The 16,840-nt window shown below is 34.9% G+C and overlaps 1 protein-coding gene across 1 annotated transcript; it reads right to left on the reverse strand.

The window, feature by feature from the left end:
• Window positions 1-1,683: 1,683 nt before the first annotated feature.
• On the reverse strand, window positions 1,684-8,123 carry LOC122404016. The gene is made up of 5 exons (XM_043407865.1): window positions 7,959-8,123; window positions 4,186-4,305; window positions 2,124-2,269; window positions 1,892-2,024; window positions 1,684-1,816 (listed from the first exon to the last, which is right to left on the reverse strand). The coding sequence occupies exons 1-5, from the start codon at window positions 8,121-8,123 to the stop codon at window positions 1,766-1,768; spliced, it is 615 nt and encodes a 204-aa protein (XP_043263800.1). The 3' UTR covers window positions 1,684-1,765.
• Window positions 8,124-16,840: the final 8,717 nt, after the last annotated feature.

The raw sequence follows: 16,840 nt of genomic DNA on the forward strand, positions 1-16,840 counted from the left end.
AATTTCTTTTCCGTTTCTGGTGGAAATGTCAACAAACGAAAATGAAGCTTTCGGTGCTTCGATTTGCTGGGCGATAAAGGAATATATTACGGAGAAATAAATGAATGATTATTGTTCCGCCCGGTCAATTCGGGTTTTTCCGCTCTTTATGGTGCCAGATGCGGAATCGTGATTCAGTCGAAAAGTCTTCGAATATTCCGCATCTGGCAAATGTCATCGTAAAGTAATCGAAGTGCCTCGTCGAACGAAAATACTAGATCTGAGTTCACCAGCGAAGGGCTATATTGTTCCGCGTGTGGTCCGGTCTTCGAGGCCAACGTCGGCCGACCGGCAACGATCATTGCCAACCCATGGAACAATATAGCCATAACACAGCTGTACAACACGTGCGGCAATTCAGCGCATCCTAATCCGGAGTCCCGTTTTTTCTTTTCCTAAGCAAAATTAACGCGGCCCTCGACTTGGGGAGGACACCGCGATCACCCTCTTCCAGGGTGACCTGGGACTCGTTCTTCACCACGGTTGGGTGTGAGGGAGGAGTTTTCCTCCCAACCGGGGCAGGACAGTGGATCCCCTTCCCCAAGTCGATGGCCAATCAATCGAATCACAAGGTCAACGCACAAATCAGTTAACACCCTCAAAATAGTGTGTCGGAGGGGGTTTGAGCTGAGGAGGAACGGGCTCCGGAAAGATCGCGACACTCTTGAATCAATCGTGCAGTCAAACGCATCTCGTAGATTTTCAACTTACCATCTCTATCCCGTAACACGGTTAGAGAAGTACGGATTCGCGAATTCTAAAAACCTAGAGTCGAAGCTTTACAACCTTCGACGACTCTGAGACATCGGTCGTTCGCGAAGCGTGCAAAAACAATTATTTTAAATAAAATAAATCAAACGAATAATTACGTGGATTCAAAAAAATTTTCAATTCAATTTCAAGCAGAGTACTTAAAAAAAGGGTAAAAATATGCTACTGAAGAGATAATAATACCATGTGTCCACGAGAAGTAGGCACAGCGTGTTTACATCCCCACTCCAGTTGCAGTTCGCTGTGAGACAGAGTTATGGCAACATTGGGCATAGTTTTCCAATAGAAAGCTATTAACGAACAGAATGATTTCCTTTCTGTTTAGATATTAGCATCGATTCGATAAATTTCTCGTAACGAAAAAATCCAATTTAATATCTTTAATAATCGTTAATATTAAATCCAGGAAGCGATATGATTCAACAGATTCAAACGACAGTAAATGCAAGAAAACGTAAAAGTTATGCTAGTCTCAATTTTAACGTGATTACTTTTTGCGTAAATTGTAATTGAGTAAAGCTTATCTAGATAGAAATGAGTTCAAGCGGATTTATAGTATTTTTAATAAATACAAACTAATTCTTTTTGCTGTAAATGAATTTCAAAATATTAAATTAAATTCATTTCACTTATCGAATCAACAGAAAGAAAATCATTAGCTAACGTTTCCATTGGAAGTCTACGCCAATGTTACCATTATTCTGCCCCACTCTTCGTCAACGTTTTCGACCAATGGCGATTCCTGCGCCAATAGAGTCAGCTGACTGCAACAGGAGTGGGGATGTAAACACACTGTGCCTTCTTTTCGTGGACACATGGTACCTTACCAAGGGACGAAGCACACGTCGCTGACAAGACCTTCCGCACTGTGTAGCCTGTTCTTTTTAATCGTGGATGACTATAAGTGCCCATTACTTTACGTTAACTATTGTCACGATCATTGCTACTAAACATTTTACTGCATCGAATACAACATAGTAAAGTATGAGAAAGACGAGCTCATCATCTGAAATAGAAACACTTTTAACGTAGAATCGAATACACTGTAGGTACTTGTAGATGATAAAGTGCAAACGATTACCAACGAAAAGCCTTCGTAGCATGGAACGAATAAACCGGATAGATTAAATTCACAGCCTAGCGAAGTTCTACGCAGTATCATTAAAATCAATTTCTGCATGTTCACTGGAACACAATACCACACAGAGTTGTATCTATATAGTTAAAGAGTATCGTGTCAGTATTTTCGTTAATTATTACAGAAATATGGCAAATGGTCCACGAGTGCGAATTTAAATTAGACGTAAACTCACGTTTCGTGAAATATATCGTTGCCATCGTCGATTATATATTGTCCGCTATGGTTATTTAAGAACATGATTACTATGTGAACGAAAACTACTATGGTACAAAGAAGAATTTCATGTAGATCACTCATTTCCACGACTGCTAGAAAAAACTGTCGCACAGAATGATAAAATTAAATAAAAGATAATATCGTATTCAACGGAAAATGATATCAGATGGATTTGCTTATAGTTACGGTACTTACACGGTACAGATTTATAGCAAACGAAAGTACAACTACTAGAATTGCTATTAAATATGTCAACATCATCCCCGTTACCGCTACTTCGATGGTGCTAGTTTCAGAATTCATGTTACAATGATTCAGTATGTTGACAAACAGTATGCACAAGAGAAGAAAGGTTTGTTCATTAATAAATGGAAGGATATATTGCCGCGAAGTTTAAACGAATTTTACCAACTTAATAGATTTCTTATGTATGGACACAGCATGACGAATGCTAGGATAAATCGTGGCATGATGTTTCGAATTGGTAACCTCTTTTGCCACGTCGTTGACAGCGGTTTTTATTCGGTAACTAAGAAGCTAAAGGTGGATTACTAAATTCCAGCAAATCCTTTGACGGACAAGTGTCATTCCCAAATATAAACGAGTACCTAGCGATTTTAAATAGTCCGCATACATAGAAGGCGATAACGGTGAGCGTCGATTCGGTGCACGTTATCACCAATAATCCAATCGTTGCCACTAATATCACATGCATGGATACCAAATTCACATACTTCTCTTGGTCAACGAAAAATCCGAGGGATTTTAGATACACGGCTCGTGTTCCGTTATTGTGCAGCAGAGGGTTGAGCAACTTTGGGAACACTAACGGTACAGCGATGCAAACTATTGGTAGACAACACACCTCTGGAATTCAAGACATACATTGAGTAAGCACTGTGTTGGGACGATTCTTACAACTAACACATGCTTAGAACAATGGGGAAATGTGATATTTTAAGGTATTTATTCGCGATCGAATGTGTGTACGTTTCGTTGGCATTGCAGTCTGATGTTTGAACAATCTGACAACACACTGATACCGATGTGTATTCTCTTGACTATCATCACGGATACATAATATCGGCTGTCGTAGCAGAACATGAGAACCGGGATCAAAGATACTTTTCGACAAATCTATAAACACGCAACTATATCAGTTTGTCGTCAGACATCTAACGAAGTCAGATATCGAGGTAGGAAAACGAACATCATTCCAACCTGGACACAGGTTATGTTAGTACGCATCAAACAGTATCAATTGTAAAGGAGGCATCAGATTCTGGTCTGACATATACAAGGAAGAGGATCAGCCTCGCGGTTACAGCGACAGAAGGCAAATGTGCATTACTTGTGTAGCTTTGCTAGATATCCAACGAAAATAAAATCTAATTAGATGGGAATCAAGGGTTAATATTACAGATAGTAACAGATTAAATTAATATTCGATTCCGTTCTCGCTGTTTCCGTGGATACGAATGCGTTACAGCTTCGTTGCTTTAATAGTCGTAGACTGTTTTTAGCGAAAGTGATCCTTTAAAATTTCTACTGCCCTTCAAGCTTGCACGGTAATCAGGAAATAAAGTGATGATATTGTTCTGCTTTCGGAGTGTCGTTGGAAACATATTTGTTGGACGTCTTACGCAAGAAGATCAGGATTATACGTTTCGAAGCATGTATTTGCTTGATTAGTATCTCCAGTTCGACCGGATTTCTCAGCGTATCGTAATCGACTAGTATGTTCTCATAGATAAATTTTACCTGTAGTTAAACGGAAAGACGGTTTCATAGAAATCTCCCTTAATCGTAATAAGTCTACGTTTAGACGTTTAATGCTATTTTCGATTCGATCTGTCTTCAAATTTTATGCTACGAAAGAATATTTTTCAGGGAGAAAAATCGTGTAGAAACAGTCTTGAGACGACTTTTACTCTTGTTCTAATTTCTTTTGTGCAGCTAAATTTGAACACAAATCAATTTAGGGAGTCGACCAGTGCTGGATGTTCGTCGTGACTTACAGTGGAAAAACTAAAGATAAAACCGACATATCGCAAAAAATACAACATCTGAGGGCAGCCGTACGATAGCGTCAGTAATAAGTTCTTCAACGTAAATTCGGATATTGCTAGCGTCCAAAACTGCAAAAATGTATCATTCATTATTCGACGATGAAAGCATCCACCGAAAGCCGTGTGGCGTTACTGGAATGGAAGCACAGAAACTTTTATGGTGATTGTGATCACGAAAAATGGAACGGACGAAATACGAGAAATTAAAAATACGATAAAACGCTGGGAAATAATCAGTGGGTGATATGACGCGGCAAATACAGACAAAGATAAATAATTTTCTTTCACCTGGATCACGCAACAGCAGAGCATGAGTAGAGCAAAAGTCATTCTTTGAACCCTCACAAGGATTGAATTGTCAAATGGCCACAAACCGGTGAAACACAATAAGGAATAGTAGATGCCATACTCTTGTCGGAACATGTTCATGTTTTCGTTTGTTGCCGCAGAACGTGTGAGCGCACATCCAGAGACAGCGCTCGATTACACCTCGGTGTCATATTTTATTTACACTGTTGTGTGTTTGTACTAAATTTCCAACGTCTTGCCCGTTGACGATAATGGACTAGCATTTCATAAAATTGCAGGCTACCGTTCGCCATCGATCGATTTGATTACCGCCATACCGGAAATTTGAAATAAATCAAGATCGTATTCAACAAAATTGAGATATAAAAAAATGTTCCTCTGTTTCTTTTTATTTTTATATTCGGGGACGGAGAATTTCTATTACACGCGTTGATTCTCAGAATTTACGCGGACGCCGCTCGAAAGGGACCTTTCTGCCTTCGCGTACCGATAAAAAAAGTGCATTGTAGATGGGGAAGAAGACAATTTCCAAGAATAATCGAACCATCAATGAAAATGTGTCGTAAAATGAAAATTCGTACGTTTCATTAGAAAATTACGTGAAATTCTGCAAGAAGCAATTCTTTTGGTGTAAGGAATCGTTCCTAGAATGGCAGGTACGTAGAAATGTGAATAACGCTTGGTTCGAAACGATCTGATGCTTTGGACAAACAATTATCGAATGGAAGTTATTGCAAATGTTTATTCGTTGTTCAATACTTGTAAATCGAATTATCGGTGATCTTAGACGATCATAAATCTGTAACTAGTCACTAGCCACGAAAGTTAGTTGGAACTTACGACCCCAAAAGAACTAAAATGGCAGTTCGCGCGGAGAATCTAGTCAGTACCGAAAAATTCCTATTATTTGACGCAATATTCGACATTGTTGCAATGCAAAGTATTCGTTTAAGGATTTTTTATGATATATCAACGCTCAATCGTCCAGATGAAGGTATTATTTGCTTACAGTTTCCTTGACACGAGATTCACACAAAACATTATACTCTCAACGTTTTCAATGGATACTTCTCAACTCTTTTATTTATTTAATATTTACAAAAACAACTTTGTCGACACATATAGTGCAAATAATGGTATTAATACTACTGTGACGACCATCGCCGACCGACTATTTACACCATATTCGCCGATAGAGAAGTTACTTCATTGAATACAGTAGAGTAAAGTAGGAGAAAGATGAACTCATCATCTGTAAAATAAAGATATTCAAGGTAGTTTTAGAAAACAACAAAACCTGGCTAACAAGGCGCTGAAAGTTACCATCGAAAAGCCTTTGAAGGATGCCAAAAATAAACCCGAGAGGTTAAACGCACAATCGATAGAACTTCTACACGAAATCATTAAAAGCATTTTCTGCATTTTCAGTGGGGTACGATACCATCTGTGGTTGTATCTATATTGTTAAATGGTATTCAATTATAAAGTAAAAGACAGATTTCCCAAGATGTAAACAACACTTGAACGAAATTTGAACTCACGTGTTGTAAAACACTTCCGCGCTACTGTCCAATACCTTTTGTCCGGAGTCATTATTCACGAATATGACAAACAAATGTATGACAGTTAAAACGGCAGTAAGAAGAACTTCCATTGGATCATTTCTCTCGCTGATCGCTTCAAAAAACTATCACGCACAATGAAAACATTCGATAAACGATTTGTTTAAAGCTTTGAAGATATCAACACTGGAACTACCGGAGCAGTGAAACTCGTAATTTCTAACAAATCTTGCAAAAAATTTACTTTATTCTTGAATCTATCATTTCAATTCCTTTGGCACAAATAAATGCACTATAATTGTCGATAGTTCTAGCTTTAAGCAGAATTTCGTTGAAATAATGTTGGTGGAGCATGGTGGAGCAAATTGTACGAGAAAATATTAAAGAAAAGGAATCGTAATTACTAATTAGTGATCGTTAGTGGTACTTACGCGATATAGATTTATACCAAACGAGATTGTGACTAGTATAATCGCTAGTAAATAGGGCCACATCATCGTCTCTACTATGCCATCAATCATTCTAGTTTTACGAACATGTCATAACACACGTTTAGTGACAGAAACAAGACACAAAACATACTGCTACGGAGTTTAAATGAATTTTACCAACTTAATAGCACTTTTGTGTACTTCCACAGCTTCACGAATACCATAGTTATTCCACACCTGGTGTTTCGAAACTATTACCTGCGTGATCGTGTTATCGATCGAAGCTTGTATTCGATAGCTAAAAAGACAGAGTTAGATTACTGAATCCCGTTACATAACGTTAATATAAATGTTTACCTAGCAATTTTAAACAGACTACAAGCGTAATAGGACATAATAGAAAACGTCGACTCGGTACACGCTAACACAAGCAATCCAATCCCAATATCAATTGTCAAATGCACGGTTATGAAAGTAACATATTTGTCCCCATGCAACAGAAATCCCACGAGCCTCAGGTACTCGGCTCGAGTTTCGTTCCGGTATTCTAGAACTTGTGGTATTACTGGAAGCGACAATAGAAGAGAGAAGCTAACTATTCCAGCCAACCACACCCCTATAATTGTTAAAAATCATTGATTGGGCGTAATCGCGAGAACACGTTGAAACGTCAAACAGTATCACTGGGTGGTATCAGTTTCACTAACACGTTTCGATCTGATCTCCACAATAAGTAGCTAAATCTGTCCCACTTATGCAATATACAAAATATCAAACCATATTCATAGGTCTAAAAAATTATTACAACCTTTTTTGTTAGTAAATTTGTTCTGACAACACCACCTCTATGATATTTGAATCATATTCACGTGTCTAAAAATTATTACAACCTTTTTCGTTAGTAAATTTGTTCTATCTTCAAAATTCTCATTGCTGCTGCGAATTTACTAACGGTTTAAGACGTTTCAACCGTGAAAAAGAAACCTCGAAATAGAGAAATATTGGCGAAACGTCTTACACAAGTAGTATACAACTACGCGTTTCGAAAGATCCATATACTTCGATAGGATCTCTAGTTCGATCGGATTTTCCAGCGCGTTGTAATCGTCTCGTATACTATCATAGATAAACCTCATCTGCAGTCGGACACAAATATTTTTTAGAACCATCCAACCCCGGTACGTGGATCCTTTCCGTATTTAGCAACTTACAAATGGAAAACAATAGATATGGCCAAGAAATCGTACAGAGAACAACGCTAAAGGACATCCAAACGAAAAAAATGACAATACGTTCTTTAACGATTTTTCACACATTACAAACGCTACCATCTGAAAGCATGTATCATTTGTTACAGGGAATAAAGAGTGCAACAAACCGGGCATATCGCTAAAGCAAGTGTTAAATATGTGTTCGTCACCTGGATTAGAAAGCAGCTAATCATAATGATACCGAAAATCGTTCTTTGTATCTTTGCGAAGGGTGAGTCATTGAAAGGCCACAAACCAGTGATGCACAATATGTTATAGTAAGTGCCGAGCTCTGTTTGGAATACGTCCATCTCTTCTTTGGATATCAAAAACATCTGGCCACAAAATTATAACCATCCCTCGACTACACCTCGGTATAGTATTTTATTCAATACATTATTCTCTTTATCGAATTTACCACGTGGCAGTTACACCAAATTACAGACTCTCGTGCGCCGTCGATCGATTTGATTACTACCGTCAGGAATATTAGAGCGAGGTGCCCATAATAACAAATAATTGGAAACAAGTTACGACTTTTCATTATTTATCGTATTCCATTAGTTACGAATCGTTGAATTTCAATTGTAGTCAGTTTCTCAGAATAACCTCGTACATTAAGCGAAACAGACGTTCCCGCGGTTATCCTTCGTTTTCATATATTTTTGTAGAATAGACAGCCTAGTTAGTATGGATCATGATACATTCCACATTTAATATACCGACGACTCTTGCGTTGCCTTTCAAAATGCTGCAAAAATCTATTTAAATTGTGCTGGATCAAGAATGTATCATAAATTCTCGTTTGGACGAAGATATTCTCAAAAATCTCGGTAAGGATCATCTCAAAACGGTATGACAATCTACTCTACACACGTAAGATCCGTAACGATATAATTTGGATCTTATTCACATATTTAACAAGTGATAACATCCCCTAGTAGCACAAAATATTGTATACACATTCATATAATATTAAAAAGAGATTCAATCTTTTTTAATATTCAAATATACATACAATATTTATTTTATATTAAGTAACAAATATTTTTTTTTAAATATGCAGGAAATATCTATTTCATGTTACGAGAAAAATATGTTTTTCTGAATATTAAATGAATCTTTATGTAATATTAGAAATAGAATATTTTTTCCTATAATACAGATAATATTTATTTCATATTATGAAAAAAATATTTTTTTCTTGTTATAAAATGAATCTTTATGTAATATTAGAAATAGAATATTTTGTGTAAATATACTTATAATATTTATTTCATATCATGGAAAATATATTTTTTCTCATTATAAAATGAATCTTTATGTAATATTTGAAGTAGAATATTTATTTTTAAATATTTAGGAAATATTTTATGTTTATCATGGATGAATATTTGTTCCAGAATATGATGCGAAATAAAATGTTTACTTTTAATTTACATTAATTCGTGTATGTCACTTAATCGACATGTGTTTATATTATAAGAACATTAATGCAACAAAGTTGTGTATGAAAAATAATCGTGTAGCTCTTACGTCTTACGTAATATGATTGAACTGTAAGATTAAACATTCTTTTAATTATTATTAATTTTTTGTATGTGTTAATAAAATAAATGAATTAACAAATAATCAAAATATTATTTTGTTAATTGGATAAAATTTATTGTAGTATTATAAAATAAATTTAAATTATTAGAAAATGGTGAACTTGGATCTTGAAAAGAAAATATACAGTATTTTCTCTATATAAGCTCAGAACTCGTCCACGATATAGACAAATATCGTATCCCCTCTACTTATCCCCACTGCGTACCGTTAGAACCCAGCACTCGCTGAACCGGCGAGTGTGCCTTCCTATGGGCGGTTCCCCAGGATAGCGGCCCGTTTGACGGTCGGTCGTCGAGCATTGTCAAATTTTTTATTTTTCCTTTTCTTGTTTTAAAACTTTTAACATGTCTGTGACAGTTTTCTGATTTAACTAAGATCAAGTACAACATAATTTTTATTATTGTTTTTCATAAATTATAATATACATTTGTCCTTTCTTTAAAGTGTATCCTCGTCTGAAAAAAGGAATTGTAATTTAATTGACATATCATTTATTTGCTGAAATCGTGAGAGAACTCAGAGTAAAATAAGTTGGTTAAACAGTTCAAATTCGCAAGTTTGTATCTTTTTGAGTAATATCACTATTGCAGTAAATGAGCGATACATACATATATGTACTTTAGTTATGACACGATTTAACTAGTACATATACAATATTAAATCAACAACGAAATTTATCTTTATTTTTGTTCTTCCTTTTTTCGAACTTCATCAACATATTCGTGACACTTTTCTAATTAAAATGACACCAAATACGATATACAATTTAGGTCCTATTTACTAACGCAATAAGAAATCAAAGGCATGCATCGCTCAAGTGGCTCCACGTCGGCTGTATCGAAACACAGGCGATGTTTACGCGAGCCTATACAGAATCAGTATTTCATTCTGCGACCTCTACCAAGAGAGGTAGAGGTCAGAATTAGAACACCGATTTCGTATAGGCTCGCATAAACATCGCCTGTGTTTCGTTACAGCCGACCCGAAGCGAAGGAAGCGATAGCAAATTCGGCGATGCTCGGCCGCTCAGTCCCTCTTTGTCATATGCTCGCTGTTCTTTTCTATACTCGCCGCCTCCAGTAGGCGTCAACAAAGTATCAAGAATCGTTTCTCGTCCACGATATAGCCGAGCGTTGAGCCCCGAGAGCGTCGCTTCTATAGAGACAATACTGTATATATATTTTATTATATATATTTGAGCCTTTATAAGTCTAAAAAGTAATGAATGTAACAACGTAGGTTCGCATGGCTCAGTGAGGAAGCACATCACACAGTAAACGGTAGGTCCCAAGTTCAAATCCCGCCCCAGCAGTATAAAAATTTCTGAATGTAACAAGGTTTTTTCGAAGACAAAGTACAATATTTCCTGAAGCAGTGTACAGAAAGTAGTTGATATGTATATAGAGATTAATTTTTTGTATAACTTTTTCTTAAATTTAAAGATTTTATTGAATGTTATTTAAATATCTATTTTATATTCTCCGAATATTTAGCTTATATGTTCTAAACATTCAATTTATATTTCTTGAACATGTATACAATATTACATCTAATATTTATCTAATATTAAAAAGTGTGGCTCAAAAAATATTTATCCAATATTCGAAAAAAATATATATCCAATATTTTTGTGCTACTAGGGTATATATAGAGACTACTTTCTGTACACTGCTTCAGGAAATATTGTACTTTGTCTTCGAAAAAACCTTTACATTCAGAAATTTTTATACTGCTGGGGCGGGATTTGAACTCGGGACCTACCGTTTACTGTGTGATGTGCTTCCTCGCTGAGCCACGCGAACCTACGTTGTTACATTCATTACTTTTTAGACTTATAAAGGCTCAAATATATAAAATAAAATAAAATATATATATATACATATCTCGTATCAAATCATATAATTATTAGAAGAGATAAACTTCTGTTAAAAAAATTGTTTAGTTAAAAATCAAACTACTTTTTTTTAATGACGCATATTATTAATAGTATGTTAACGACATACAGATATATATTTCCTCAAGTACTTCCATCGTAGGTAAGCATCGAAACACATACAATATATTTGTTAACTGTACTACAATTGCGAATATATTTTCTTTTCAAGATCCAAGTTCACCATTTTCTAATAATTTAAATTTATTTTATAATACTACAATAAATTTTATCCAATTAACAAAATAATATTTGATTAGTTGTTAATTCATTTATTTTATTAACACATACAAAAAATTAATAATAATTAAAAGAATGTTTAATCTTACAGTTCAATCATATTACGTAAGACGTAAGAGCTACACGATTATTTTTCATACACAACTTTGTTGCATTAATGTTCTTATAATATAAACACATGTCGATTAAGTGACATACACGAATTAATGTAAATTAAAAGTAAACATTTTACTTCGCATCATATTCTGGAACAAATATTCATCCATGATAAACATAAAATATTTCCTAAATATTTAAAAATAAATATTCTACTTCAAATATTACATAAAGATTCATTTTATAATGAGGAAAAATATATTTTCCATGATATGAAATAAATATTATCTGTATATTAGGAAAAAATATTCTATTTCTAATATTAAATAAAGATTTGTTTTATAATGAGAAAAAATATTTTTTTCATAATATGAAATAAATATTATATGCATATTTAAACAAAATATTCTATTTCTAATATTACATAAAGATTCATTTTATAACAAGAAAAAAATATTTTTTTCATAATATGAAATAAATATTATCTGTATATTAGGAAAAAATATTCTATTTCTAATATTACATAAAGATTCATTTAATATTCAGAAAAACATATTTTTCTCGTAACATGAAATAGATATTTCCTGCATATTTAAAAAAAAATATTTGTTACTTAATATAAAATAAATATTGTATGTATATTTGAATATTAAAAAAAGATTGAATCTCTTTTTAATATTATATGAATGTGTATACAATATTTTGTGCTACTAGGGTAGGGTCACTTTCTCTGTAAGCAAATAGGATTGAAATTATATCGTTATTTTGGTCTCATTTTAACGAAGAAAATGATGAAAATACTGTTTCAAATTCAAACTGTGGCGTGTTTAGTATTATTCCGACTAACATAATCCCAAAAAATGTTACAAATGTTTTTGAAAACATTGTTTTTGACAAATGTGAGTGAAAATCTCACTTTCTCAGTGAGCAAATAGGATTGAAATTTTGACGAAGAAAATGATAAAAATACGGTTTCAAATTCAAACTGTGGCGTGTTTAGTATTATTCCGACTATGATAATCCCATAAAACATTACAATACAATTTTTATTTATAAAAAAAATCGCTGTATCCGATTTATGACCGAAAAAACGTATCTCGTAGACTGGTGTTACATTTCAGTCAAGTCTCGCGCTTCCGCTACTAATATGTTACCTAAAGAAATGTCGCAGGTTGTTGGCAAGACATTGCTCGATTAGTCAGTATGCTGATTTTTAATCGTGAATACCTGTGGTGCCGTAACTTTAGAATCACTGGTGTCACGATCCTCTCCGACAGACAAGTTTTACTTCATCGAATAGAGTACCGTAAAGTAGGAGAAAGATGAACTCATCATCTGAAAAATAAGCATGCTCGATGTAGTTTGGAAAAATGGCAACTTCGAGGTAATAAGGAGGTGACAATTACCGTCGAGAAGCCCTTGAAACACGGCGTGAATAAACCCGAGAGGTTAAACGCACATTCGAGCGAACTTCTACACGAAATCATTAAAAGCATTTTCTGCATACTCAGAGGGGTACAGTACCACACAGGGTCGTACCTATATTCGTTCGATAACATTTGAACATGCAATTTTCGTAAATTAATGTATTAAAAGTGGTTAAAGGTTTCTTAAGGTGTGAAAACACATTTAAACGAAATATAAACTGACGTATTGAAAAAGACATCCTCGCTATCGTCCAATACTCTTTGTCCGCAATGATTATTCAAGTACATGATTAGCAAATGTACGCCAACTAAAGTGGCAGTAACAAGAACTTCCTGTGGATCATTTCTCTCCGTGACCGCTAGAAAAAACTATCACCCACAATGAAAACATTCAATAAACGATATGCTTAATGTTTTTCTAACTAATTCACGGGATGAGGACACTAACACACAATTTCAATGCAGCGTGAATCTTTTGTAGAGCATGTCGGTGTGTAACTGTAACGTGCAAAAATGTTCTACAAGAAGCATCGATGTTACCAGCTAGTTTCGTTGGTGATACTTACGCGATATAGATTTATACCGAACGATACGACAACTAGTATAATCGCTATTAAATAGGGCCACGTCATCACCTCTACCACGCCATCAATCACTCTATTTTCACAAGCATGTTATAACGCGTGTTTAGTGACAGAAACAAGACCCAAAACACATTGCTACGGAGTTTAAATGAATTTTACCAACTTAATAGCACTTTTATGTACTTCCACAGCCTCGCGAATACCATAGTTATTCCACGCCTGATGTTTCGAAACTAGTAACTGTTTGACAGTGTTATCGATCGATGTTCGTATTCGATAGCTAAAATGATAGATACAGATTACCGAATCCCTATAAATCGTTTATCCATACATGTGCCATAACGTTAATATGAATGTTTACCTAGCAATTTTAAACAGACTGCAAGCATAATAAGAGAGAACAGTGAGGGTTGATTCGGTGCACGCTATCACAAGCAATCCAAACCCAATATCAATTGTCAAATGCACGGATATGAAAGTAACATATTCGTCCCCGTGCATCACAAATCCCACGAGCCTCAGGTACTCAGCTCGAGTCTCGTTCCGGTATTCTAGAACTTGTGGTATTACTGGAAGCGACAATATCAGACAGGCGCTAACTATTCCAGCTAAACACAACCCTATAATTGTTAAAAATCATTGATTGGGCGTAATCGCGTGCAACTGAGAACACGAAGAAACGTCAAACAGTATCACTATGGTGGGGTGGCATCAGTTTCACAACATAAATGACCTAAGTAGGTATGTCTGTCCGGGTTATTCAATACACAAAATATCCAAGTCAAAAGGTAGATTTATAGAAAACATAGAATATAAACACATGAAATTATGTTATCTCAAAGCGCTAAATCACAATAGAAATAAATTTATGTTCAATTTCGCTAGAAGTAGATTCTTTACGTCTAAAAATTATCAGTAAATTATTTCTGACAAAAGTGTCCGTATAAAATTTGAAAAATCGTCTCAATGTCAAGATCGGGGTGAACGAATTTATTTAACGGTTTAACACGTTTCAATTGTGAAAAAGCAACCTCGAAATGGCGGAACCAGCTGGTCGTAAAATGGTCATCTTCGAGTATCAGCAGATACATATTTGTTAAACGTCTTACATAAGTAAAATATAATTATGCGCTTTGAAGCATCTGTATACTTCGATAGGATCTCCAGTTCGATCGGATTTTGCAGCGTGTTGTAATCATGTCGTATGTTGCCATAAATATACCTCAACTGCAGTTAGACACACAAATATTAGAATTTTTCCAATCCTTCGTAATCGCCATAATACTATCAGCCTACGAATGGGTCTCACTTAGGGGACGAAATAAATATTCCTACAAATTCTGTCGACCGTATGGAGCTTCGTAGTGTCCACGAAAGCAATAACTGCACATTTATCTTCGAGTTCTCTTAACACTTTGACTGCCACGTCACCCATATATGGATGCCAGAACTATTAACAGTGGACCTAAAACAATGAATTCTCAAGTTGAAATGTTAAAGAAAATCAATTTTAATAGGCTTCGTAAATTTCGATGAGGTTGGAAAAGTCACTATTACGACAACTTTTAACTTGTGTAATTTACAATTGTCTGAAATCAAAGTTTTGGTCTCATTGACAATTTTAGGATTTCAGACTGGCAGTCAACGTGTTGAGAAAGAAAAAAAAAATAATGTAAAAACAACCTTAATGGAGAACTAAAATTTTCAGTCTTCAGCCTTCATCTGTATTAAAAATATTAAATACCATTGCAACTGTATTACATTTGAACTATGATAGTAAATTTGATATCCACCATGCACAATAATGGAGAACGAATCGAAGGCACTACGAAGCTTTGTCATTCGACGAAAATTAGGAAATCAATTTTGGGATGTGAATGCGATCTGTTTGGTGTTTGGCAACTTACAAATGGAAAACAATAGATAAGACCAAGATATCGTACAAAGAACAACATCAGAGGGCAACCGAGTGAAAAAGTGGCCAAAATGTTCTTTAACGATATTTCAGACGTTGTAAACGCTATCATCTGAAAGAATGTATCATTTGGTACAGGGAATAAAAAGTACAACAAATTTGCATGCACATCGTGATTAAAGAACAAAGTTTTCTTAACAAAGTCTTCGTAAAAGTGTTAGAAGGTTGATAGTAAAGCAAGTGTAAATTTGTTTTTCTCACCTGGATTATAATGCAGCTGAGCATAACGATACCGAAAATCGTTCTTTGTATCTTTGCAAAGAGTGAGTCATTGAAAGGCCACAAACCAGTGATGCACAATATGGTGTAGTAAGTGCTGAGCTCTGTTTGGAATACGTCCATCTCTTCTTTGGATATCAAAAACATCTGACCACAAAATTATAACTATCCCTCGACTACACCTCGGTATAGTATTTTATTCAAGACATTATTATCTTTATCGAATTCCCAACGTGGCAGTTGCACCAAATTACAGACTCTCGTGCGCCGTCGATCGATTTGATTACTACTGTCAGGGATATTAGAGCGAGGTGCCCATAATAACAAACAATTGGAAACAAATTACGTTTTTTCATTATTTATCGTATTCCATTAGTTACGAATCGTTGAATTTCAATGTAGTCAGTTTCTCAGAATAACCTCGTACATTAAGTGAAACAGACGTTCCCGCGATTATCCTTCGTTTTCATATATTTTTGTAGAATAGACAGCCTAGTTAGTATGGATCATGATACATTCCACATTTAATATACCGACGAATCTTGTGTTGCCTTTCAAAATGCTGTAAATATCTATTTAAATTGTGCTGGACCAAGAATGTATCACAAATTCTCGTTTGGACGAAGATATTCTTAAAAACTCTCGGTAAGTATCATCTCAAAACGGTATGACAATCTATTCTACACACACAAGATCCATAACGATATAATTTGGATCTTATTTGCATATTTAATAAGTGAAAATATCACTTTCTCAGTGAGCAAATAGGATTGAAATTATATCGTTTTTTTGGTCTCGTTTTAACGAAGAAAATGATGAAAATACGGTTTCAAATTCAAACTGTGGGGTATTTAGTATTACTCCGACTAACATAATCCCAAAAAACATTACAAATGCTTTTGAAAACATTGTTTTTGACAAATGTGAGTGAAAATCTCACTTTCTCGGTGAGCTAGTAGGATTGAAA

Source organism: Colletes gigas, unplaced genomic scaffold (assembly GCF_013123115.1).
Source record: "Colletes gigas isolate AHSC1104 unplaced genomic scaffold, ASM1312311v1 Colletes_gigas_Sc00090, whole genome shotgun sequence".
Lineage (NCBI taxonomy): Eukaryota > Metazoa > Arthropoda > Insecta > Hymenoptera > Colletidae > Colletes > Colletes gigas.